A 26,191-nucleotide genomic window follows, 5' to 3' on the forward strand; every position below is an offset into this window, starting at 1 on the left:
TGTTTACAAGACATTGGTGTTCCACATAGACTGAACATACAATACACGGAGTGAAAGAACAAGCTTTCTTGAGTGTCTTTAGCCTGCAGTCACAGCTAAGCACAGCAAAATTATTATAATGCTAATACAATAATAATAATAAGTAAAGTACTGAAGTGTTTTGGGTAGTTTACCGTCTGACTCCTAAATTCTAATACTCCACAATTTTGAGGAACGCATATTTTTAATCAACCAACAAGAATAGCATTTGGAGGAGTTCATTTTTGTTTAAACAGGCCTACAATGTAAAATAAATAAATAAAATAAGCTTTTGTGGATCAAATCTGTCTTGTATGTATAAATCAGAGGAGGCATCTCTTTGGGAGTTCTACCAACTTACCACATGGACAGACATATCACAAGCAAATCATATCACATATTTTAATTATTTACTTATAAAGTAAAAATCTAATTTTTAATCTAATTTATCTCAATTTTCAATTCAAGTTTATTTGTATAGCGCTTTTTACAATACAAATCGTTACAAAGCAACTTTACAGAAAATTATGTTTCTACAATATTTAGTAGTAGCTTATGGTGGTGACTGTAAGTTTGTGCACGTTTGACAGGATTTTTAGAAAAAAATTATACAAGACGTAGTCAGCTAGACGATTAACATTATTAATATTATTAATTAATAATTATTATATGATGCAGTCACACATGTAGCAATATTTGTTAGTTCTGTTTGTTGATTCAGGGTTAGCATCATCTGAGGTCCTCTGAGGGTCAGCATCATCTCTTCTCAGGTGTTCTGGATCCAGACTGGAGCTTGTGTAAATCCTAGTTACCACGGGATGTAAAACATAGAAACAAAATAGAGACATAATTAGTATAGCTGCTGATCCAACAAACTAAAATTAGTTTAACCCAAGCTAATGAATAAAAATGCACATTTGATCAGATGCAACTACACTCACAGTTTAAGAGATACATTATTTGAATGCTTGGTGAAAGAGATGCGTTTTTAATCTAGATTTAAACAGAGAGAGTGTGTCTGAACCCCGAACATTTTCAGGAAGGCTATTCCAGAGTTTGGGAGCCAAATGTGAGAAAGCTCTACCTCCTTTAGTGGACTTTGCTATCCTAGGAACTACCAAAAGTCCAGCGTTTTGTGACCTTAGGGTGTGTGATGGGTTGTGGTAGAAGGCTAGTTAGGTATGCAGGAGCTAAACCATTTAGGGCCTTATAGGTAAGTAATGATAATTTGTAACTGATACGGAACTTTAATAGGTAGCCAGTGCAGAGACTGTAAAATTGGGGTAATATGATCATATTTTCTTGACCTGGTAAGGACTCTAGCTGCTGCATTTTGGACTACCTGTAGCTTGTTTATTGACGAAGCAGGACAACCACCTGGAAGTGCATTACAATAGTCCAGTCTAGAGGTCATAAATGCATAAACTAGCTTTCTGCATCAGAAACAGATAACATGTTTCGTAGCTTGGCAATGTTTCTAAGATGAAAGAAAGAAGTTTTTGTAACATTGGAAATATGATTTTCAAAAGACAAATTGCTGTCTAATATAACACCCAGATTTCTGACTGTAGAGGAAGTAACAGTACATCCGTCTAGTTGCAGATTGTAATCTACAAGATTCTGTGTAGTGTTTTTTTGGTCCAATAATTAATATCTCTGTCTTATCCGAATTTAATTGGAGAAAATTATTTGTCATCCAATCTTTTACATTTTTAACACACTCTGTTAGCTTAGATAATTGAGAAGTTTCATCTGTTCTCGTTGAGATATATAGCTGAGTATCATCAGCATAACAGTGGAAGCTAATTTTCTAATAATATTACCAAGGAGCAACATGTATATTGAAAATAGAAGGGGACCTAGGACGGATCCTTGTGGCACTCCATATTTTACTGATGATAAATGAGATGACACCCCATTTAAGTAAACAAAATGGTATCAATCGGACAGGTAGGATCTAAACCATCTTAGAGCCTGCCCTTGAATACCTGTATAGTTTTGTAATCGATTTATGAGTATGTCATGATCTTATATAGGTCGGTAGGATGACTCTGCTGAACTCCTAAAAAATCATACTACTAGTGTTAACTATTTTCACCAATACAGTCTTTGCCTTCACACTAAGACTGCCATACCAGCATAACATAGCAAATGTTAAAACAGACTCAATATAAGATTTGTAAAACAGAGTCATCAAGGATCTATCAACATTACATACAGTCTCCATAGACAGCACAGATGTTGCTGGCCCCTTTTACAAATCTTCTCCACATTTACAGAAAAATTCAGATTGTTATCAATCACACATCCCAAATACTTATATGATTCCACAACCTCAACCTCCTGATCTTTAATAGTTGTTCTCGTTATATCACTTTGATTACACTTAAAATCAATATACATGTCTGTAGTTTTTAACACATTTATTTGCACGAATGCATTATCACACCACTGAACAAAATCATCTACCACAAGGCCATGGTCATTTTCATCCGCATGGAGGAGGCTGACAATAGCTGAATCATCTGCATATTTTACAATAAATCTATTCTCATGCCTACTCCTGCAATCGTCAGTGTATAAATATACAGAAGTGGAGAAAGCAAACATCCCTGAGGGGACCCTGTGGATGAAGACACTACCTCTGACAAACACCCATTTACCTTTACTCCAGGATCCAACCAATAATACAACAATCAAAACCTAAGCTCAAAAGTGTCTCTAATAAAATGTGAGATTGAATCGTATTAAAAGCATGAGTCTTAGTTCCCTTTAAATGCCTAAGTACCAAATTCAACAGGGTGTCCGTAGCATCCTCTACCCCACGCTTGGCCCTATAAGTAAACTGAAGAGGATTGAGGGACGGAGATTCCTCTACCATTGTAAGGAGCTCCTTTTCAACAATCTCTCAAGACTCTTCATTACTAAAGAGGGTCAGCACAACTGGCCTTAAATCATTTAGTTCTACTGGATGATTCTTTTTAGCCACAGAGGATTTCCATAATCTCAGCACCTTCTGTTGAGTAAGGGACAGTTGAAAAATATAATAAAAAATAGATCCAAATTGCTCTGCACAAGAGATAACCACCTGACCTTCAATATAATCAGGGCCCGAGATTTTCCTAGCTTTTAAATATTTAAACATGTAAGTAACATCCTGTTCTTCAAACGGGATAGGTCTATTACCAATTAAATTATTATTTTTTGCTCACGGAGAATATTCTCAAAATCATGAGTATCAAACTTTATAAAGAATTCACTGAATGCTTGTGCAAGCTGAAAATCATCTCTATACCCTTCCGATACTATTATCCAACTATGGTTTTCATGCCATCGCCGACTGATCCCAAATTACTATTTCTTAACTCCCGCTCTATCTTCTCTTTATAGTGCAGCTTTGCCTTATTTATCTCCAATTTCACTTCTTTTTTAACTGATTTAACTCAGAAAATTATTCCTGAAATGCATGCTGTCTTCCTTTAAGCAGCCCCTTGAGTGATTTAGTTATCCATGGTTTGTTATTTGGGTACACCTTTACAAACCTTTCAGGAATAATGTTATCAACACAGTAGGACACAATTTCCCAATCAGTGCATTCATAACACCCTTGTAGGGTCGAGATGCAATCTACAGTTCTTAGACTGTCTGATTAAAATTTATTAGCATTTAAGTGCCATTTTATTTATTTTTTACATTTAACCATGGTTCTCGCAAACTTACCAAACTTCCAAGCGAGCCTCAAAATAGAATTACATAATTATTTTATTATATTTCTTATTTCTTATTTATATTTTGTCTTTGAAGAACCATTCACAGAAAACCTGTGTGGAAGTCTAATTTTAAAAGTACTATATCTTGACCTTGAAATGTCAAATTAATTATATATCTCCAAGGGAACTTTTATAATGAACAAAAATCTTAATGTAAGCTCTAAAAGATACTGGGTAGAAATTATATTTAAAATATTTGTTAGCCTTCTTATCCAGTAAATCACAAACAGCTTGAAAAGTCATGGGGATTTTGATTATTATTGTGAAAAAAAAAAAAATTGGGGCCTTGGAGTCAAATATGCTCAGAACCTCTGATTTACACCATTCGTGGATACAGAATGTAACCATCGAAGTTTGCACAAAATCTTAGAATTATGCAGTTAAATTATAATATTCTTGTGAAACCTGCATCATTATTATCTTTTAAAATATTTTTGGAAAGTCACAGACAGTAAAGATTCCAAGCAATGCTCAAGGAAAATCCCACTGAATGTTTAAAAGCAGTTGAAACATGTACCAGCGGGTCAATGTTAATATTTTCATATAGCTAAAAATAGAGTTTTGCCATTAAAGCATTTCAAAATGTGATATTTTTTCTTTCTCCTTAAACGACGAGGCTGTCCTTGGTGAATCTGAATGGTGAATGCTGAAAGCACATTCAGGAGGCATAACCATTACAGCTTTCCAAATTTCAAGGTATTCTACAGTAATCATATTTGTTCTGATCATAACTTTAAAAATAATAGTAAAAAAAAAAATCTCCATTACTGAGAGCCTAATGGATCCAGACTCTAAACAAGTCCATCAATTTCTTTAGAAGTGGGTAAATCAAAGAACATCAGCCTCGATGCAACATCTCTGATCGGTTGAGCCTCTTTCTGGTTGACTCTCGTTGTCAAGCACTGTTGGCCAAATATAAATTATTTATTTAATCAAAGCTGATGTCTGATGTATTAATTAATTTGGACACAAATTAATTTATGTACACCCTGGCACATGGCTAATGCTAATCACAGAACAGAAAAACACCTTTTCTGAAAGGAGTATTCATCTTCAGTCTCTCATTTTCATCTTCATCTGCCAGCGCTGCTCAGTCAAGTCTATTAATAACAGCGGTTTGACCAAGAATCCATTTCTGTGCCCAACTGCTGAGCAAAAGCAGCAATGAGCCTGAAAATGGTAACAAATGGTCTAGTTATCAACGGTAGTGGAAAGCATTGTGTTTGCCTTCTTGTGCAAAAATGAGACTGCTTGAGTGAGAGGGAGGGATGAGCTGTGTGCTCATTAGAGTCAAAGATTCACAGAAACGTAACCTGAAGGAAGAGATTGGCATTGGCAAATATGTCATTGTTGACATGCCATATTTCTTTAACTTCTACCATTGCTGTAAAGTTGTAGTGGATATGACAATGCTATTGTGTCGAAGCCATGGCCTGATTAGCAAAGTGTTGTCAAGGCAACATAACTTACATACAGTATATAGAAAATAGTTTATTCATCAAGGACACCTTCATAGATTTTTTTTTTCAGAATTCTTTGATGAATATAAAGTTCAAAAGAACAGAATTTATATGAAATAAAAATATTTTGCAACATTATAAATGTCTTAACTATCACTTTTAATCAACTTAAAGATTTCAGAGAAATATTAAGCGGTAAGAGCTACTTTTAAAACTGATTAAGACATTTTTTTGAGCATCAAATCCATCCATAATTTCCATCCATTTAGTGCTAGCTGGCATTTAAAAACAATCAATTAAAAAAAACATATCGACTATAGACCCAGGAATGCACCCCTTAGTGACTAAATGACCCCTTAAAGTGTAAAATACCATCACAGTTAAATGCAATCAAAGTGCAAAATTCATAAATGTGAGTATATTAGCAGTAATATTTTTCATTAAGAATAACTCGATTTGAGTGCATTTTAATCAAAGTGGGCCCTCTTATACATCTACTGGTATTTAAAGCACTAGACCAGATTGAGAGAGCTATGAGAAGGTCATGTCCTTCCCTTCTAATGTGATTTTAGTCTCACAAAAGGCAGACATGTCCTCATCCCATTCATTGTTATAATCTACTCACACAGTGTGCGGGTAAACTCTATTATCACATTACTTTAATACAATTGATTTATCTAACGAGGGGATATGAAACTTAAGAGGGATGTTTTTCTGAAGAACAAAGGAAAGATGAATCATCATCTTCGCTTCTGAAGCCATTCACTCATGTTTAAGCTGCTCATTCGTATCCATACAAAGCGGCCCACTATTATTTGAATCAAAGACATGGCTGATTATCAGCAAAATTGATATTAATACTTCAATTTAAGATGAGGGCACAGGCACATACAGTCTCTGAAGGCTCTAAAGTAAACCAAGAAAATGTGACAGACTGTCATTGTGCATTTTACGCTCCGTATGGCTGACGTGATGGAATGCTAAACCATAAATAGGCCTTGTTTTTCTTCATTCAAACCATTTTTAAACTTCAGCGTAAAAATTGCTCAGGATTCCAGATATTACAGGTTATTTTCTGTAATGATAAAATACATCACCCGTTAATGTGGATATTATTAGAATATTCTTTTTGGTGACATTCTAAAACGCTTAACGTGAAAAATGTTTAACGTGACTTAATGCGTTAAGACAGTGTTTTTAAAAGACCAAACTCTGTAAACACGTTATTAATAAATCCCATTATGTTCAGACAAGCAGTTGAGCCCAGAATATGAACACAATGCATTTAATAACAGGTTAAGCCTTTTCCTCCTATAGAAAACCGTTATAAGGAAAACACCAATGTGGACGTATTAAATGAGCTCTGCTTGTCTATACATAGTATGTTTTATTAATAATGTGTTTACTGAGTTTGGCATTATAAATACTGTCTTAACACATTAAACATTTAAGCATTTTCCTTGTAAAGTTTTGTATTTTTGTATTTGTATATTCTGAGCTCACCTGCTTGTCTGTGCAAACAAAAACTGGTTGCCTTAAACTTTTAAGTTTTCTCAACTTTTGATTTATTACAGTTATATGCTTTAATAAAAACACTGTATTTATGCATTAGCCTAAGCCACGTTGGGCGTTTTCCACATAAGCATTTTAAAATATCCCGTGATGTAGTGTCTGGTACGCCCGCCCACAGAAAAGAATGCAACCTGCTCGTAATCAAGACTTCATAAGTGGGAAATATGAAGTTTCCGATAGCATGTGAAGACAGTAGAGAAGCTCTCTCACTTTTTTTTACTTCGTGGTTTATTATTTTGAGTCATTTGGGATGCGGTAACACATGGCCCTCTCACAATATATTGCTTTACAGTGGCGGAGACAGAAAGCTATTGTTTTGTGGGCCTCTAAAGTGTGGTTAGGCCTGAATAATTCGCAAACAAAGAAAAGAAACGATGGACTGGTCCGAAATGCGTTCGAGATGGATTGGAATCCGATCTCCCAAAACACTTCAGAAGATGGTCTGAGACACATTCCAGAAGTTCAACTGGATATTCAACTGGATAAGTGTAAATGCATCGGGTAGTTGAACAACATATTAATTTTACCACGCCACTGCTGCAACACTCATCTTCATAGATAGCCTATGACCCACTGTAGATAAACGACTCTCTACTCACAGCAAGCGATGAACAAACTTCCTCAAATGGAAATGAAAGATTGGTGTTGCATTCAGGGGAACATTCATCTTAATTTAAGTGAGACTAAAATCTCCAACCATTGATGACATTGATGATACCTATTAGAGCAGGAATTGAAGATTCTGTAGCAAGGGTTTAAAAAAAAATTAGTGAGGCCTGAGGTGGTTTAAGAACTGTGCTATAATAACCTCTACAAATAGGTAACTCATTAGGTTATAAATAAACACTTCAGAAGAGACAGACGTTTCAAAATGTGTTAATAGCCACAGCTACTAGGAATCATTTTATGAGTTATTGTTCATGCAACACTACATATTACTTTTATAGTTTTCATTGCTAAATAGCTTAGATGATAACTTTTTTTACTGCTCTTACGAATGTTTTTAGCTTTGTGAAAATTTAACTGGGCATATTGAAATAGCATAGACTTCTTTATGACTATTTTCCATTTCAATCTACCTACTTAAAGATCACTAAATGCTGTTTTTGATAATGTAGACAACTTTTCTGACAGGTAATATCATGAAATTCCTTTTTTGCGTTTTTTTTATACTGTCAGTTGAAGTGGCGATAATGCAGTGTTGTCAGATAATGTTTTGAAAACAAAAACTGAAATATAAATAAAATATATAAAGCCTAATTTATTTCAGTCTTTTTCAAATAAGATAAGACATCGCTAAGAAGCTAGCCCTAAAATGCGACGTCCAACTTTTTTTTTTTATAAATTTTTTTATAAAGTGTCAAATTAAGAGGAAAAGACAAGTCCAAAGACTTTATAATAGCTGGATCTGGCCCTCCCCAAGTCACAACTCACCCAAGCCTTGTTCACTTCACTAGCTTCTGGCAGCAATCATTTTCATACCACGGACGCCAAACAATCTTGCAAACTGAGATCTGAATATTTAGTTATTCACAACTGAGAGACAAAAGGCCCTCCCCTAATGGCCCATCAGTGTGACTGGGAGACAGGTAAGAAAGAATGTGAGAAGAATAAAATCATGGGGGTTTTGATTATTTGTATTTTATTTACAACACAGTATAAACAAAATATACACAGTGAAGGTCAAAGACACATTATTGAGCACACTGATCTAAACAGAGACTTGAACAGTCACACATTTTTGTGCCATTCCTGAAATAAGAAAACCATACCTGGTATTTCCAATCTCTTTGCTAAATCTTTCCATGGATTCAAGAAAAAAAAAACAGCCCCATCATAAGTACACATGGAGCTTATTGTATCATACTTGTGTAGATTTTCAGCCCAATTTGGCTGAACGGCTTCTGATGTTGGTACAGCACGTTTGAAAAGTGAAGTCTTCAATGTATCTGGTCACCAGAGTAAGAAAAAAAAAACACTCATTCTAGGAGCAGGCACCGGAGCACTCATTCAAGGAGCAGGCACCGGAGTACTCATTCCAGGAGCAGGCACCGGAGCACTCATTCCAGGAGCAGGCACCGGAGCACACATTCCAGGAGCAGGCACCGGAGTACTCATTCCAGGAGCAGGCACCGGAGCACACATTCCAGGAGCAGGCACCGGAGCACTCATTCCAGGAGCAGGCAACGGAGTACACATTCCAGGAGCAGGCACCGGAGCACACATTCCAGGAGCAGGCAACGGAGTACTCATTCCAGGAGCAGGCAACGGAGTACTCATTCTAGGAGCAGCAACCGGAGTACACATCCTAGGAGCAGGCACCGGAGTACTCATTCCAGGAGCAGGCACCGGAGCACTCATTCCAGGAGCAGGCAACGGAGTACACATTCCAGGAGCAGGCACCGGAGCACACATTCCAGGAGCAGGCAACGGAGTACTCATTCCAGGAGCAGGCAACGGAGTACTCATTCCAGGAGCAGGCAACGGAGTACTCATTCTAGGAGCAGCAACCGGAGTACTCATTCTAGGAGCAGGCACCGGAGCACTCATTCTAGGAGCAGGCACCGGAGCACTCATTCCAGGAGCAGGCACCGGAGCACTCATTCCAGGAGCAGGCACCGGAGCACTCATTCCAGGAGCAGGCACCGGAGCACTCATTCCAGGAGCAGGCACCGGAGTACACATTCTAGGAGCAGGCACCGGAGTACACATTCTAGGAGCAGGCACCGGAGTACACATTCTAGGAGCAGGCACCGGAGTACTCATTCCAGGAGCAGGCACCGGAGTACTCATCCTAGGAGCAGGCACCGGAGTACACATTCTAGGAGCAGGCACCGGAGTACTCATTCCAGGAGCAGGCACCGGAGTACTCATCCTAGGAGCAGGCACCGGAGTACACATCCTAGGAGCAGGCACCGGAGTACTCATTCCAGGAGCAGGCACCGGAGCACTCATTCCAGGAGCAGGCACCGGAGTACTCATTCCAGGAGCAGGCACTAGAGAATCAAAGCCCTCTCAGGGCTGGACAAAGGAACCATGGATGAAGGAGGGCTGGATAGGACCTGTGGAGATAACAGAGAGAGAAGAGTGGGCAGTTCGATCTCTAGATCAGATCCTCCTCCTCATTTTTGCAGTTTTGCCATGCCATACTCAGCTCACCCTCAGCCACGGTGCAGGGGGCGTAATTCCTCTCTGCGCTCACACCATCCATGGCTTTCTACCTTTTGGCATACGGTGTTGCCAGCTCACAAACCTGGACAGACGTAACGGCCTCTGGCTCCATGGCAATCCTCAGCTCTGTTGCTCTCTCTATCGATGGATCGTCGGTCACGGCGGGCTCTTGCTCTCCATCAAGGGAAGGGCTCTGGCATGTGCTCTGCGCATCGGGGAGATGATGTGCTGGGCTCTGTGTCGGGAGTGGCCCTGACGACTAGCTCCCATCCCCTCTAACCTCCTCCACTGCTGTCATCTGGCAGCCACTCTACTCGCCCTCAGCCCACCATCTATATGATGTGAGCCCCGCGGGACTGCCATCCTCCAGCATTGCCATGGTTGGAGTCTCCCTCACCTTTGCCCCCAGCCTCCAAGGCCTGGACTCCGCATCGGTCCATTGACCTGTTGGCTCCAACATGACTCCTATCTCCCTTCTCTCCATCTTGACCCGGCAGTCCACAAGTTCCACCTGGTTCCCTTGTCCCTCCGGCTCCACCTTGGTCTGGAGTCGACCATCTTACACTTCGGGATTCCACTCCTCTGGCTTCACCTCATCCCTCCGGCTCCGTCAGGCTCCTTCATCCCCTCGGCTCCACCTAAGTACTCTGTCGCTCTGGCTCCACTGCAGCCTCCCAGATCCACATCTCCATATCGGTCGCTGGCAACATTGGCTATGCCTAGGACCTCCGGATCCTCCCCATTACCCTAGGTCTTCTGCACTAAACCTCGGTCTCCACCGCCGTTGCTCAGCCTTCTGGAGTCTTTGGCCACTCCTCCTCCATGGCTACTCCCTCCATCGACCCCACCGTGGGCCACTGTTATGGCTGTGGCCTGGGTCCAGCTGGACTCCTCCTGCTCCAGGTCCCTCCTGTCTCCTCCCTGGCTCCTCCCTCAATCGTCCCATTGTTCTATGGTGTAGTATTTAAGTTCCTGTCTTAGCGTCTCTCCTCTGTCGGGTCTACTTCGTCCACACTTGTTGGATGTTCTGTGGTAACCTTTTTGGATTATCCCCATGATCCCTGGATTAAAGACTTTTGCTTGTACTCAATGTTTCCCTCTCGTTCTTACCGCAGCAAAGTGTGACAACTACATGGCGTGTCGGAGACATTAAATGTCATTACACCAAACAGTTGATCAATTTACAGAGTCGTAGTATAATTTGTAATGCAATTACTTGTAGAGTAACCAATTAATAGTTTCCTGCATTTAATATTGTTGGTCGATTATGTTTTAAAGAATATTACAAAAATATTAAAAAGTTACAAAGCTTACAGTCCACTTCAAAAGGAGATATTTTATTTAACATAAATAACTTTTCAAAAACTACAACGAACGACCCATTTGGACTACATCGCATACCTTCAGGGATTTGTGATATCACAAATACTGATGAATGGGACGAGACCTGGTTGAAATTGTGACCAAATTGATTTGATTTTAACTCAATATTTACACTGAAGCTTACAGGCAGCTATGGTAAGGGGCATGACATTTCACGAGCAGTCGCCAAGTGCTGCCAATAACACACTGGCCCAGCTAACCAATCACAGCACATTTCGTATGTAAAAGGAACACTGCTGTAAAAAAGCACCTTATTTGTTTAAAGTGTTTGCAAACCAAATGTTATTGCACTTTTGTTCATATACAGGGCCTTAGGGGGTTGCAACTGGTGCGGTCGCATCAGGCCCTGCGCTTTAGGGTGCATCAGGATGGCCCTGCTCATATATCATTACTTTTAAAAGAAAAAAGTGTACAATACTCTACTTTTGAATTCATAATTGAATTTTGTGCACAACTATGTGATTATCATGTGATTAATCGTGATAAAAAATGATCTGTGCCCAGCACTAATAGAAATTATAATCTTTTACTAACAATTAAGGGGTGATTAATGTGAATTAAGGTGTTTTTGTGATAGCTTATATTATATAAATTATATATGTGCAGTACTTAACATTATGCATATAATTGGTTTCCATTTAATTGTAATAAAATGTAGAACTAAGCAGTAAAAATCACTGTAAAAGTAGAGAAACTAAATTGAAGCACACTGATATGCTATTAAAGCTCAGTGTTGTGTTTCTATGATCGAATGTAGCTCAAAGCATGTCCCTTGAGTAAGAAGGGGCCCTGCTTTAATAGACTCAATGCTGACGAATGCAGTGTAACCACTACACCGTGCAAAAAGGGTCAGGAAATTCAAAGCTCAGAAGCAGGCCAGTGAAAATTGAGCACACTTCGGATGCCATAAAACTCCCACACCTGTAACTAGATCAGATGGCATTTTCAAGAACTTTATCGCCTAGTGAAAGGAACAGATCATTTTACAACTGCACTAAAACTTGGACAAGAGCAGAAGTTCACGTTTATTATTCACCTGCTGAAATGTATAACAATGAGAGCATTTATGAACAGGGAATATTTGCATTCAGCCGTGGTAGATGAAGGCATATTGTTTTCATGAGCTGAAGCAAGGAGTTTCCAAGTCTCGAAGTTTCATTATTTAGAAAAGACCTTGTTCTCCATGAAAGAAAATAAATCATAGAGGTTTGTAATGACACAGGGGTGAGTATCCGATGACAAAAACTTTATTTTTCGGTGAACTATCTTTTTCACTCTGAAAAGCAAACACTTGTGAATGAAGTGGCATGTTTCAAATAAACAATTGACAGTGAAGAAGACAGGATATGCTTCCAACTTTATGCCAAATTTGGTGGTTGCCACAATAAACCCTGATCCACGACACTCCGACTCAACCTTTAATTTCACCCCAGGAAAAGGAATCTGCGCCGTAACAAAGCCATCAGCCACACGCGCTGAACTCTACAGGGTTTCTCTGCGTTCATTTCCCCTCATTTTAAAAGCTATCTTCACAATGCATCAGAAAGACTTCACTGATGGTCTATCATATCACTTTTTTTTGTGCTCACAACCGAACCCAAGGAGAAGTGTGCACTGTCATTTCAGCAGGGAAAGCAGCTCCCACAAAGGACATTTTTCCTGGCATGAGAAATTATTTGTGCAGCCAAACAGTGCATCATTTTCCAATTTGGATTGAAATCAAACGTGTTTTCCCCATATAAACATATTCAATTTGAATCAAAGTGAATATGTTATGATCTAATTATATTCTTTTGTGTGCCTTGTTGTGTTTCTCATGCGCCAAGGAAGATAATCCATCATCAGGAATATTTATGCAATGTTTATTCAATAATTTATGACTTTGATGGTCTTTTCAATGTAATATTTTGAACTGATTTAGTTGCTGATTTTGGGTAGGATGACCTACAAATAGTTTCTGCATCTTGGGTGTCTTTGCCTCTTCCATTTATATGACATGAACTCACACATGATTCCTAATGATCAATACTGAGCAACCTAGCATCCCCTTAAGAGCTGTATTTACAGCAATAATTAACTACAGTGTTTAAATAGACTCTAGCATGATGATACTCTTGGTACAGAGCCCAGTCACAAAAATGAAAAAATGACCAGAACATTACCGCCAAATACTAAACATCTTGCCCTGTGCATACTGAAATGGTTGTAATAATGTAATTTGTGCAAATAGCAACCTGGTTGGCAAAAGTTGTTAACTTTACTTTAAATAGCATACTCCTATTAACTTCTTGAGTAAACGGTTTTCAAATAAAAGAGATTTCAAATAGCACATATTCCTGCTATTTAAATTGGGAATACAAATGCATGCCCTTGTGAAAAGAAATGTGCTTACTTGACTGGGCACTTGTAGTAAAATCCAGATGTTAATATATAATATTATGTTTTTTCAACATTCATATTTTTTATGTTAATGTTAAATGTTTTTTTGTTGTTGTTGTTGTTTTTACAGTTTTTTTTTATTTTTTTACTAAAGCTGTACTTGATAATAATGTAGTATGAATTCAATTTTAAAAAGGCATATTTGTAAGAAGAAAAAAAAAAATCATTATGGCGTTTTAACTTTAAATCACCTCTCCTAACCCATAATAATGCATCCTCCAGAGAAAAAGTCCTCTCACATCAAAATACAGCAACATATTTGTCCAGAACTGTTTTGGACTGTTTTCACTTATGAATATATTTCCCTCCTGATTCATACAAGTCTACTTTTTCACTGAAGAAAGCAATATTATGCATAGGGAACTGTATAGCCAGAAGCAACATTTTGAAGTGAAAAATGTCTTAGTGATTGATTTATTTAAAAACATGCAGCTTTTCACAAGACATCATTTATTGGACTGGAGATGTGTGGATTGGATTATTGTGACGTTTTAATCAGCAGTTTTGACTCTCATTCTTCTGATAGCACCCATTAACTGCAGAGGATCTGTTGGTGAGCACGTTTTTTAATTGTAAATTACTCTAAACTGATCTGTTATGATGAAGAAACAAACTCATCTACATCTTGGATACCCTGAGGGTGTGTACATTTTCAGCTATTTTTATTTTATTTTTGGATGAACAATTCATTTAACATGCATTTAAGTAAACATCACATTCATTTCACACTTAAGTATATATTATTTCCATAATAAGTAGCTTACTCTTTTTTTAAATGATATGCTAAAGTGTACTTCTTTTTCACAATGGTAGCTTTTTCTAGACGTCCCTGGATTATTACAACATGCAACATAAGCATTGTCTTTTTTTACCTGTTCATCTGTGAAAATGTAAATCTGCACTGATATTCCTCATCACTCAAGTTAATGTAATTGCCATCTCTTCTGACATTTTTAACTGTTTCTCTAAGCCACTGAAACTAAAAACAGCCTGTGAAAATTTCTGTTCCTGTACAAAGAGTATGAATATTTAATGAAATCGGCATTTTGTAGTTTTATGATTGATTGTGTGATGCTAAACAACCAGCAGCAACAGTGTGGTTGCATAGTGTATCTTTAGCACCTCAGTATAGGGTCAGCACTATTTTACAGCAAGAAATCATAAGCTAGGGCTAATAGTATACTACTGTAGTGCTTCCGAAATACAAAAATAGAAAAGTCTAAAATATTGCTTATAACTAGGATTAAACTGGTTTAACCTAACTACACATGAATTTTGATCATCACAAACATATTTTCATATTAGAACTAGTCTTTTACAGTATGTATTGGAAGCAACAGGACAGCTTGTCGGATTCATTGTTCATGCATGTCATGTTTGAAGGACTGAACTTATATACAATAACACAATAAAGACTGGCACAGAGAAGTGACAGCAGGGGACACATATTTCCTGCTGCAATTTCAGGTCAAATGTTATTTGGGGGCATGCTTTGTTGAATTAATTACATTTTCAAGTGCCTTCTCTGATTACTCCTAAACCCCAGGACAGCGTACTGAAATGTGCAGCTGATAAATTTTATCAGAGGTAAATGAAACTATCAGGGTGACTTCTGTGTGTCCCGGCGGCAACATTCAGGTCACTCAGACTCGCGCTCATCAAATGCGTACCTGCTTCCACAGGGCCTGCGAAATGGGCTGCCAGCCTGTTGCCCCCTGTGATTGGTTCATGGCCTTTGTTGAAGCAACAGTTCATGTCTAATCATACAGGGAGATTGTGCATGGATTGGAATGGGCGGATTCATTTTATCATAGCGAGACATCCTGTGTGACCTCCGTTAGGGCAGTGAGGCATAACAAAAAAACCACAGCTGACTAAACCAACAAGATTTTTTTTTTCAGTGCTTGTTCACTTATTCGTAACTGCAAATAAGTTCATAGGGGTCCCCAGGAGCCTTCATTGAATGAAGTTGAATTTAAAGTACACTTTTTCAGAATGTATTCATAAGGGACCAGCAGAGAAAAGGAAAAGCTAAGCAATCACTGATAGACTGCAACTTTATCAGAGAAGAGAGCTAATAAATATACAAAGAAATGAAGAAACAAATCAGAACTGACTAGCTCGCTAACACTACTCCTACAAATTTGCATTTCTTCAGCTATGGACACTTCTGGTACTGCACGAGATATTTAACTTTGTACATTCTTATAAATTGATTAGTTCACTAGCAATGTCCAGCAATGAACACACAAGTGTCCATTTTCCCCCTAAAATGTTATTAACATCACCTCCAAAGAGTCTTTTCCATTACATTCTGCTTTATGCATTGAGTGTAATAACATTTTTAAGGTAGAAATTAGATTTGACATGTTTGGAATAAAAGGTCAGACACCCTTTTCTTGCTACAGGTAATATCATAGTTAGCATGTATCATACTGTAATAATATTTATTATAATAACCCCCCAGATACACACAAAATGCATATTAATTATTTAATCAGAAATGTACAAATAAACAGCAACACAGTGAATTAAACAACTTTTTGGAGTAAAAAGTAATATTTGTTTCTTCTTCAAACAATGTTTTATTTACATATAATTGTTTTTGCTGTGTAGATAAGGACAATTCAATTATAGAATTTCACAAAATAATAGCTTCTAAATGAAAATCGATGTTTAATTTTTAAAAGTGTCAATGCATAAGATGACAAAGACAAAAAAAAAATCCATATTTCATGAATCATTTTCATTGTGTGTATTATAAAGTTATTATTCTTGAACAGTTCATAAAAAATGACCAGCCATAAATTGTTTATTTCATTCTTTGTATAGATAATGATTTTAAATACAATAGTGTTGTTATGATGCAGTTTAATAGTTTACGACTGCACAAAAAATACATAAAAAATAAATAAAATCTATAAAAAGCATTTGAAAAACAGCAACATAAATAATGAAGGCATAATTCAAATGCCCAAATGTTTTAATGTTGCCTTCATATAACAAAAATGGGGGGTGGGGGGGGACATTAAAATCTGTTTATTTAAAAATCTTAACCCCCCAAGGACATAAATACCTCAGAAACATAAAAGAAGCTGTAATTTAAGAACGACAAAACCTCCATCAGACTCAGAGAACACACTGTTCTCGGCACGGCTGTCCATACCCATGATTGTACAGGCAATTCCTTCACTGCGCCAAAGGGGGCAGTGTGGTGCTGTGCTTCAGTCAGCGCTACACCGCAGTGGCTCGTTAGGGCACTCTCACAGGTTAGCTAAAGGGTGCCAAGATTTATGTGAAGAGCACATTTGATAGCAGACGTTGAATATAAAGTGTCTCCATGTTACTTTTTTGCTTAAATGTGTAGCATCTTATAGATAGTGTTTTTCACTTTTTGTATCTGCCTATATAACTTCTATGCTTAATTTTATTAAACATGCATAAAGATGCTTAAAGACTCATTAGTTTCTGCATCTGGTTCACCATCAGCGCAAGCTTTTATTGATACAGCATTTTAAGGCACGGCAGTCTGCTGTACTCCCTCCCACACATACAGTGCATGCTGTGCACTACGACTTGATGATAACACACCAAACAGCACCCACACGTTTAAACCACACTATATGTTCGGTGCCATCTAGGCTCAGTCAGACAGTGATAATCACCTCAGTTTTTCAGGGTCATTCATATAAGGTGTCAAAATGCACCCACACACATTTGCATGAAGTAATTATTCAATAACCAATGTGTTAGCCGCGCTATGCAGAAGTTTGTACTACCATCCAGATGCTAGCGCTGGTGCTGTAGCTCGCAGCAGTGTCTTCCTCTCTTGCAGGATGAAGGATTTTCTGCATCTGTTTGGTCTGTTATGAGCCACACTGAGTGTTGGCAAGGAGACAGTCAGTCAGTCAGGCCTCGTAATGAGTAATAGAGGCTGGTTATCAAAGCAACAGACGAATGCAAGACTTGTTTAGAGTTCCTAGTGTGCTTCAAACAAACCCGATACAACAAAGCATTGCAATTTTTGGTTGCCTGAGAGATTGCTCCCATAGGACATCATTCTTGCATGATGATTGTGTGACAAAATAAGAAAACACGCACAAACCCTTTTAGCTTAAGGCAGTGCAAGGCACATAATTTGCTCAAAAAAGTTATATTTTTTCTCTTAAAGGGATAGCTTGCTAAAAATGACAAATCTGTCATCATTTATTCCAACTCATGTCGCTCCAAACCTGTATGATATTATTTCATGTGTCAAATATAAAAAAAACATGCTGCAGAATATGCAGCATATACAACATATACGGTACATGTTTTTCCAAATCCAAAGACTTACTCTCTTCAGTTTGGAAGACAGTGAATGCTGGATGGTGACCCAAGAGGACAAAAAGCAAACAAACAAACAGAATTTAAGTGTGGCAATATGACAATACACAATATGAATAATGTGATTTAGTATTTAAAGCTTATATATATACACATTAATATGAGTATATTATTACATATACATATCTAATTATACATGTATAAATTATATATTATTCACCCAAATCATTCCAAACCATTTGATCTCTTACATCCAATATGAAAAAAAGCTAAAGAAGAATGTCTAAGCTGTTATATTTACTTTTCTTAAAAAAAAAGAGTTTATTGCCTTTTTATATACAATGACAATAAATGGTAACCAAAAAAAGGGAGGAAGAAATGACCAACAAACATAATTTAGTTTGTCAATATTACTAATTTTAAATGATGCGTTAAAAGACTATATATATATATATATATATATATATATATATATATATATATATATATATATATATATATATATATATATATATATATATATATATATATATATATATATCAGATTACTCATATTGACAAATTACATTTTGTCTTATGGTCGCATTCACTTTCATTGTATGGAAAAAGTCAGCATGTACTTTCTTCAAACCATTGCCTTTGAGGTTCCACAGAAGAAAATCAGTCGTATGGGTTTGGAACAACATGAGGATGAGTAAATGAATACTGAATTTTCATTTTTGTTGAACTCTCCATTGAACCCTTAGGCACTTGAAGAACCAATCAAAAATGTCACTTGCACATTTTAAGCAGAAATAGATAAATATGTTCTGGAATCTATCCAGAGAGCCTATCTTTCTTCCAGCAGAGGAGAACATTTATTGCCATGACGATAACTCATTTATCATCCCGAAAAAAGAAGAAGATACATTTGCACAGATATTCAGTAGGGGCATTGATCTGTATCTGACAGGGGGCTGAGGTACTTCACTTGAGGATCATGACTTCTTATGCCGGCCATGTATTATCTCATCTCTCCGACCCCCCAGCATGGCGACAACAAGCCCCATGGCCACACTTGCATGGGTTGACGTCTCCTTTTCATCTGATTGCACACTCCTTGTGGTCCTGCCTTAGATAAGAGAAAGAAATGATTTATTGGATGCCAGTGAAGAAAGGTAGCCCAGTTTGCTCCGAGTCAAAGCCCTGCTTATTGAGATATAACCATGAACATGGCCAGCAGGGGATGGGCTGTGACAGGCTTGAGGAAACGTGGGATTCGAGTGATCTCCAGACCACACAAGCAAAGAAGTAACCCATTTTCAACATATGAGACGGGCCCTTCTCAGACAAACAGTTTACACTAAATATTTATTGACAGGAAACAGAACCTGGATCTGAAAGGCATGAAATAAACAGGCCCTGCTGTTGCTGGCTTTGTCTCAACGCTGTTTGTCATGCCGAGAGGGCTCTGAAATAAACAGATGCAGAGGCATTTACGCCGAGCAGCTCGCCATATGCATCATCTCTTATCAGAAACACGAAAAGCTGAGCATGAACACAACATGCACCTTCAGTCAGGCGCAGCGACTAACACGCAATAATCGTGTCGGCTGTCAAAAAACCATCACGGGCCTCTTTGATTATGAAAAATCGCTCAAGCTTATGAATCACATGTATCACAGTGGTAAGGTGATAAATAACCCAGAAATCATGTGACTCATCAACAGCCTTATCAAACATCCTCTCTGATTTGACAGTTACAACGCAGGCAAACACTGAGAGCTCCATTTACAAGAATGCATTGACATGAACGATCTTGCTCAAATTTGTTAACATTGAAGAGATGAAAGGACTGCTTGTTTGGTATTTGTATTGCGTTAATAGAACATAATCTGCATTCATGAAACCGACTGTTTCCTGCTGTGATGACAAAGGCATTTTCTTCGCTATTTGGTTCTCCTTTTCTTTCTCTCTCTCTCTCTCTCTCTCATAAATATCAGTTGCAGAATGAATTATTAGACTGGCCTGAGCTATTAAAGACCACAGGTAGTGTCTAGACTCAATGAGACATTCAGGTGGGTAATACGTGGCATTTAACGTCTTAATCACAAAGCATCAAGATAAAGGTTTGGGTTTCTAAAGCTGAAGGGTTTTGTGACAATGTTAGTATTATGATATTAAGCACCAAACCCGAACACTGCACTGTACATGTTCTCTAAGATGTTTTTCAGTATGTTGATATGAGTTTTCCTTTTGAAAATCTAAAATAGGTAGTCCAAACACCTCACCTTAACTTTTTTTTATCAGTTGTTTGTAAACTCTTAAAAATAAAAATTCCATAAGGTGCTGGGGTTTTTTTAGCCATAGAAGAACCATTCTGGGCTCGCCAAATAACCATTTGCTTAGTGTAAAGAACATTTTAATAATCTAAAGAACAATTTCCCACTATATAGAACCTTTTGTCCTGTGGAAAAGGTTCCATTTGTGTTAAAAGTTAATAAAGAGCGTTTATTTTTTAAGGGAGCAAAAGCATGGTTTACGCCAAAGTTTAATACTTATAGGGCTAGAAGTTTGATTAAATCCCTACAATTTCCTACTGTTTATAAAGTGGAACATATGAACTCTAAGAGCTCAAGTCATTTAATGGAATCATTCACTCGGAAAGACAAGCAACTTTGTGCCCTTTCAGGTCAATTTTCTTGTTTCTGACATCAAGGCTAAACCAAGCCATTTATCTCTGTAGAACAGAAAGCCGATTCACACATATTTACATAGCCCGAGTTGTGTTAATTAACATAAACAACCAGGAAGTGTGTGAGACAATTTGATCTGATGATAGAGGACAGAAGAACAAAAACGATGCGAATGAGAGGTGAGTTGTAAATACTTAAGGCCAAAAATGGTCCATATTTCATGTATTTTTACATATTTCATATTTTACTTTGTTGCATATAACCTAATGAGCATTATCAAGTGACACTACAATAAAGTCCTTAAATATTATGTGTCTGCAAAAAATAAGAAGCTACTTTTAAACAATAATAAATAATTAATATGAGATCTTTACTTAAGAGCAAGTATTCATAATATAACATTTTAATTGTCATTTTGTGAAGGCAAAATGATTAGGTGACTATATAACAGCATACATCAAAACTCATTACATATAGCCTAGCTCCTTAAAAGAGTGATTTCTAGACTCAAAGTCATATTTAAAAATTACTTAATTCTGTTAACCTTAGTTAGCTAGCTTAGACATACTGTTTATTGAGTTTCTGTAGTTATATTTTGTTTTCTGATTTGTTTTAATAATAGAATGTTTTATTAGCCTAGTTTTTGATATGCAGTGACACCTGGGTCAACACTTTCAACACTTTTGAGGCTCGTCTCTTGCCAGACATAATGTGGCTATGACTTCTAACATTTATTTTTAGTTTCAATTTCTTCATAAATACGTGTGGAGAATCTGTAATAAATAACGACAACAATTATATTTTGACATAACTTTCTCTAGCCTACTGATAGGGAGCTCAAGCGACCGTTGCTGTGTTTACTACTTCAGGCGAACGCGCGCGATTGTTTATCCAAACGTCTGACTGGAAGCACTATTAGTTTACCGAAAAGTCGTTTTAAAACGCTACGGAAATGTTCATTTTGTAATATTTATAATTAAATGTAGCCTATACTCGTAACGACCCCCACTCACAACTATTTGTTTTAATATCCTCGAAGACATTTTTCCGATACGACCTCGGTATAAATCTGACCCGTGATATATAAACAAACACAGCACTGCTGCAATACTTGAGTCCCTCTGAAGGACTGTATAAAGTATTGCCTCCAGCAGCGGCAGCCAATGAGTCTTTAGCGGGGCGGAGGTGAGTGAGAGAGACTGCAGCTCTCAATGGAAGTTGCTGTAAGTGCGTTGGACCTGTACACTACATTATTTCTCTCGCTTCAGTTTGATGTGAGCCAGAGCAACGAACAGCCGCTTGTTGCTTTAGCTGCTCAAGAAGTACGCTGGGATAGCTTGTGATATCGATTTACTCATTCGCTTTTATAGTCATATTCGCTGCGACGTTTCATCGGGCACTGCCGGTGAATTTAAGAGAGGTCTTATTCATTAGTACGCATACAGTTTTGTAGGTTGGTTTAGGTGGCTTCGTGCATGCAACCTTCTGGATGGATCCTTATCGCTAGTTTGTGCACATCAGTCGATCGACAGTTTGGTTGGTTAAGGTTTGCAACATGTTGAAATAACAGCAGGAGCAGCACTGCATCTGCAAAGTAAGCGCGGCTTTCTTGCGCTTTTTGGGGATATATCAGGCGAAGTGCGTGTGCTTTTAAAGTGAGCTTAATGCCATTTACGAGAGGAAATAAAAAAGGCTGACTGGATCCTGTAAAGTGAATCAATGTGGTGTCATCAGTGTAATGCATAAATGTAATTACAGGCAGACTCAGTTTATTCATAAACCCATAATGACGTGTGTGCAGTGATCGCGCGCAGTACCTGCATTTAACTGTTCATGAAAAGCGCATTATTTGCCGACATCACCGGGAACTTTCGACTGGATGTAATGCACGCGTTGTAACGCTGTTCTCATTCATAAGAGTTCAACTTTGCGGAACGGAGCGCGCGCGTTACCTGGAATGGACGCCGGTGGATCTGATCCCACAGAGAGACAGTTCACAGGTCTCCCTCAAGCACACAGAGCCGGGAGACACAACACGGCAGCGGAGGAGGACAGTGTTTACTCGGGAGGCGACTCTTCCCGCACTGGCCCAACAGCACTTCTCGCATGCGTGGACGAGAATGCCATCATGTGTGATCCTAAGAGCTCTGCCGCCAAGATTTTGACCCGCTTCTCCAGGAGGAATGTCGGCGGGAATGGAAAGAGAAAGTTTGCGTTGTGCACTTGGAGTTGGTGGGCGTTTTTCTGCCTGCACGTCCACGTGTTGAGAGCGGTCACACAAGGTAAGAAAACCGTATTACCACCTGATGGGCTTTGAATATGACACAGCAGCTTCATATAAGACACTTCATTGTTCTGATACACAGGTGATTCTTCAGTTATATGCGCTTTTCACGACATGCAATAATGAAACTGCCTAAATGTGTAACTTAGGTTGCTTTCCTCGAATAAATATCTGAGCGTGGCCTTGATCGGATATCATTTTAAAATTTTGGTGTGCAGTTTTGATGTTATGTGTGAGGTTTTTTTTACTGTTTTTTTTATATAGAGAAAGTTGAATAAGCCTTGAACATGCTAATGCGAGTTATCTAACGTTAGCTAGCAGTCATTTATGGAAACAGTTTGTTCTTCAAAAATGTTTAGCAGCAGCAGGTTTGAAAATACTAACTAATCAATATCAGATTCACTAAAAATGTTATATGTATTTTAAAAGTTTATTCGCATGGTTGAAAATTTTAAGTTTAAAAGAGTGGAGAACATTTTGGCTTATCTGTCTCAGAAATTAGCATTTGCTCAGTACAAAAGTTTACATTTTTCGAAAAATTGTGGGAAAAGCTAAAACCAAGTCGACAAAAAAAGTTCCCTACTTGATGAATCACTAAAATTCTATAGCTCAACTTAATGGTTTTATATCGGAGATTATGAATAGTGCATGATCAATGTGTTTGACACTGATGTCATAAGACTGCCGAGCTTGATTTCAATGATAATGGAAAGTCAAATATCTGTCTGCCTGTGCAACAGACAGTTGAGCTGAGATCGCTGGACGTGAACAATAGAGGAGTCATTAGGTCAGACTGCATGCATGGTCACAGATGGCATATGCATCCTTTGGCTGTGATTCCTTCTGTAATGTTTCTCACACAGGGAAAATATGATGCCTGCATATGCATAGTGGGCCACTTGGGGATGACAGTAACAGTTGGCATGCTGAGAACAAAAAGTGACTGGTTATTGCTGTTAAAAGAACTCTTGATGTATGTTTGCTTTATGTATTGTGTTGTTATGAACCTGATGATGCAGCTGGTTTTGACAGAATTGGTGCAGTTTATTTTTATGAAATTAGTTATTTTAGACGTTGGGGGGTATAATAGAAGTGATCAACCATGTGTGACTAATAATGTGAAGCTCTTTTATTCTTCTGTCAGTTTAATTTTATTGAAAAATAACCAAAACAGCATGCCTTATTAAAAATAACATTTTTAATTCCTTAACACGCCACAGATTAGAGTCATTTTCTCTTTGTAATCAAAAGGATAAATGATCTAAAAAAAAAGACACTAAAATTCTTTTGAATACAGCCTCATTCTGCTTTAAGCTCTTTCCACCCACAATACATGTATTTTTGTCACTTGTTCCATTTGCATTCCTGAAGGCACCATCAAATTAGTGGCAGCAGTTGTCTTTGTGGGGAAAAAACAACAACTGATGTTCAGTAAGAGATTTAAAGGTGTTTTAACCAGATGCCTAGATTGAGCTATAAATATAAAAATTAATGATAGAAATATGTGACACCTAAAACCTACTTTTAGGTACGAACAGTGTTTTGTTTTTATATAAAAAAGAAAAAACTGTGACTTCTCTCTTCAACAAGAAACAGAATTAGCTACCATCCATAACACATGTACTTTGCCAGTCTGAAATATTCAAGTGTGATGTTTTTTGCCTTTCATGATAAACACTCACTAAAGTGTACCCCCCCCCCCCTCCCTCAGGCTGTCCAAGATGAAGATGAGTTTGTTTGTTCGTTTGAACAGATTTTGAGAAATTTAGCATTACATCACTTGCTCATCAACGGATCCTTTCAGTGAATGGGTGCCATCAGAATGGGAGTCAAAACATCTGATAAAGAGTAAAAGAAAGGACATAACATGTGGTGTCCCATACTTGGAATCTTTGCTGTGCATTTAACCCATCCAAGTGCACACACAGCAGTGAGAAGTGAACAAACACACACCATGAACACACACCTGGAGCAGTGGGGAGCCAATACTGCGGCACCCAGGGAGCAGTTGATGGGTTCAGTGCCTTGCTCAAGGGCCTCACCTCATTTGTGTTATCGAGGGACCTACAATCCCTGCCGGTACAGAGACTCAAACCTGCAACCTTTGGATAATAAATCTAACTCTCTATCCATAAGGCCACAACCCCACAAAGACATCACCGTAATTCGCAAGTAATCCACACAAATCATTAAGGCAGTTTGCTTTTCAGCAAGACAACGTTTACCTTTCAGTCATACAATTTTCCACTGGACAATGAATAAAGGGTTTTAGCTGGGAGCAACAGTTTGATGTTAAAAACATCTTAATGATACAAACACAAAAGCTTTTTGTTTCACAAGACATTAATTGATGGACTGGAGTCGTGTGGGTTATTGTGGTGTTTTTAATTAACTGTTTGGACTGTCATTCTTACGGCACCCATTCACTGCAGAGGATCCATTGGTGAGCAGGTTATGAAAAGCTAAATTTCTCTAAATCTGTTCAGGTGAACAAACAAACTCATCTACATGGATGGCCTGAGGGTGGGTGAATTATTCCTTTAAGGTATATTCTCATCATATTGAGTGAGCTTTAGAGTAGATATTTAATTTCTTAATGCACCATTGGAAAAATAAATGAAATGACCAATCTGTTATTTGTATGTATAATGAATACTGTCTGAGCTCTGCTCCAAAGTCTACTTTATATATGCCACTGTGGTTACTAATTAACTTTAAACATATGGAAACAGTCCTTGAATAAGCTCTTAAGAGGATGCATTGACCTCATATCAGCCGAGAAATGGTAAAGTAGACAACCTTTTTCTGTGTGTGTGGAGGCGTGCAGTTACCGTAACTCACAGTTGCGGTATTTTATTGCATGCTTCCAACTTTATTTAATTTCTAAAGGTTCAGCGAAGTTGTTGAGGTGCATGCCGTGTCAGCCAGTTCCCAAGTCCCGTGTCAAGGTCTTTTGATGTTTGGAGAGCTCCCAGCACTGTTCTGGGAATGGGCTAGATATTATTGATTTGAATTGAGAAGCCAACAGCATTATCGGAGCTAGCATATTGGAATGAGGTTGACATGTTAACCTTTTTGCTTTATTCAACGTGG

General features: G+C 38.0%; 2 protein-coding genes across 5 annotated transcripts in view; one reads left to right on the top strand and one right to left on the bottom strand.

The window, feature by feature from the left end:
- Positions 1–8,830: 8,830 nt before the first annotated feature.
- Positions 8,831–9,802, bottom strand: LOC127952133 (uncharacterized). Its single transcript, XM_052550442.1, has 2 exons — positions 9,558–9,802; positions 8,831–9,506 (listed from the first exon to the last, which is right to left on the bottom strand). The coding sequence occupies exons 1-2, from the start codon at positions 9,800–9,802 to the stop codon at positions 8,831–8,833; spliced, it is 921 nt and encodes a 306-aa protein (XP_052406402.1).
- A 12,190-nt stretch (positions 9,803–21,992) lies between these two features.
- The window catches only part of LOC127951780 (protein sidekick-1), a 285,662-nt gene continuing 281,463 nt past the window's right edge, over positions 21,993–26,191 (top strand). For 2 of the 4 annotated variants that reach the window (XM_052549814.1, XM_052549816.1), the window contains exon 1: positions 22,011–23,096. In XM_052549814.1, coding sequence (XP_052405774.1) covers positions 22,772–23,096 — 325 coding nt within the window. In that variant the 5' untranslated portion in view covers positions 22,011–22,771. Of the gene's footprint in view, positions 23,097–26,191 lie in introns of all 4 variants that reach the window. The other 2 variants (XM_052549813.1, XM_052549817.1) reach the window with 2 other exon arrangements.

This window comes from Carassius gibelio, chromosome B3 (assembly GCF_023724105.1).
Source record: "Carassius gibelio isolate Cgi1373 ecotype wild population from Czech Republic chromosome B3, carGib1.2-hapl.c, whole genome shotgun sequence".
NCBI classification, from domain to species: domain Eukaryota; kingdom Metazoa; phylum Chordata; class Actinopteri; order Cypriniformes; family Cyprinidae; genus Carassius; species Carassius gibelio.

Bases quoted from the DNA above. Each gene is read 5' to 3' on its own strand.
- LOC127952133 (XM_052550442.1), bottom strand. From the start codon at position 9,802: ATGAGTACTCCGGTGCCTGCTCCTGGAATGAGTGCTCCGGTGCCTGCT. The intron at 9,507-9,557 runs GTGTACTCCGGT...GCCTGCTCCTAG, and splicing joins CCGGTGCCTGCTCCTAGAAT to AATGTGTACTCCGGTGCCTG.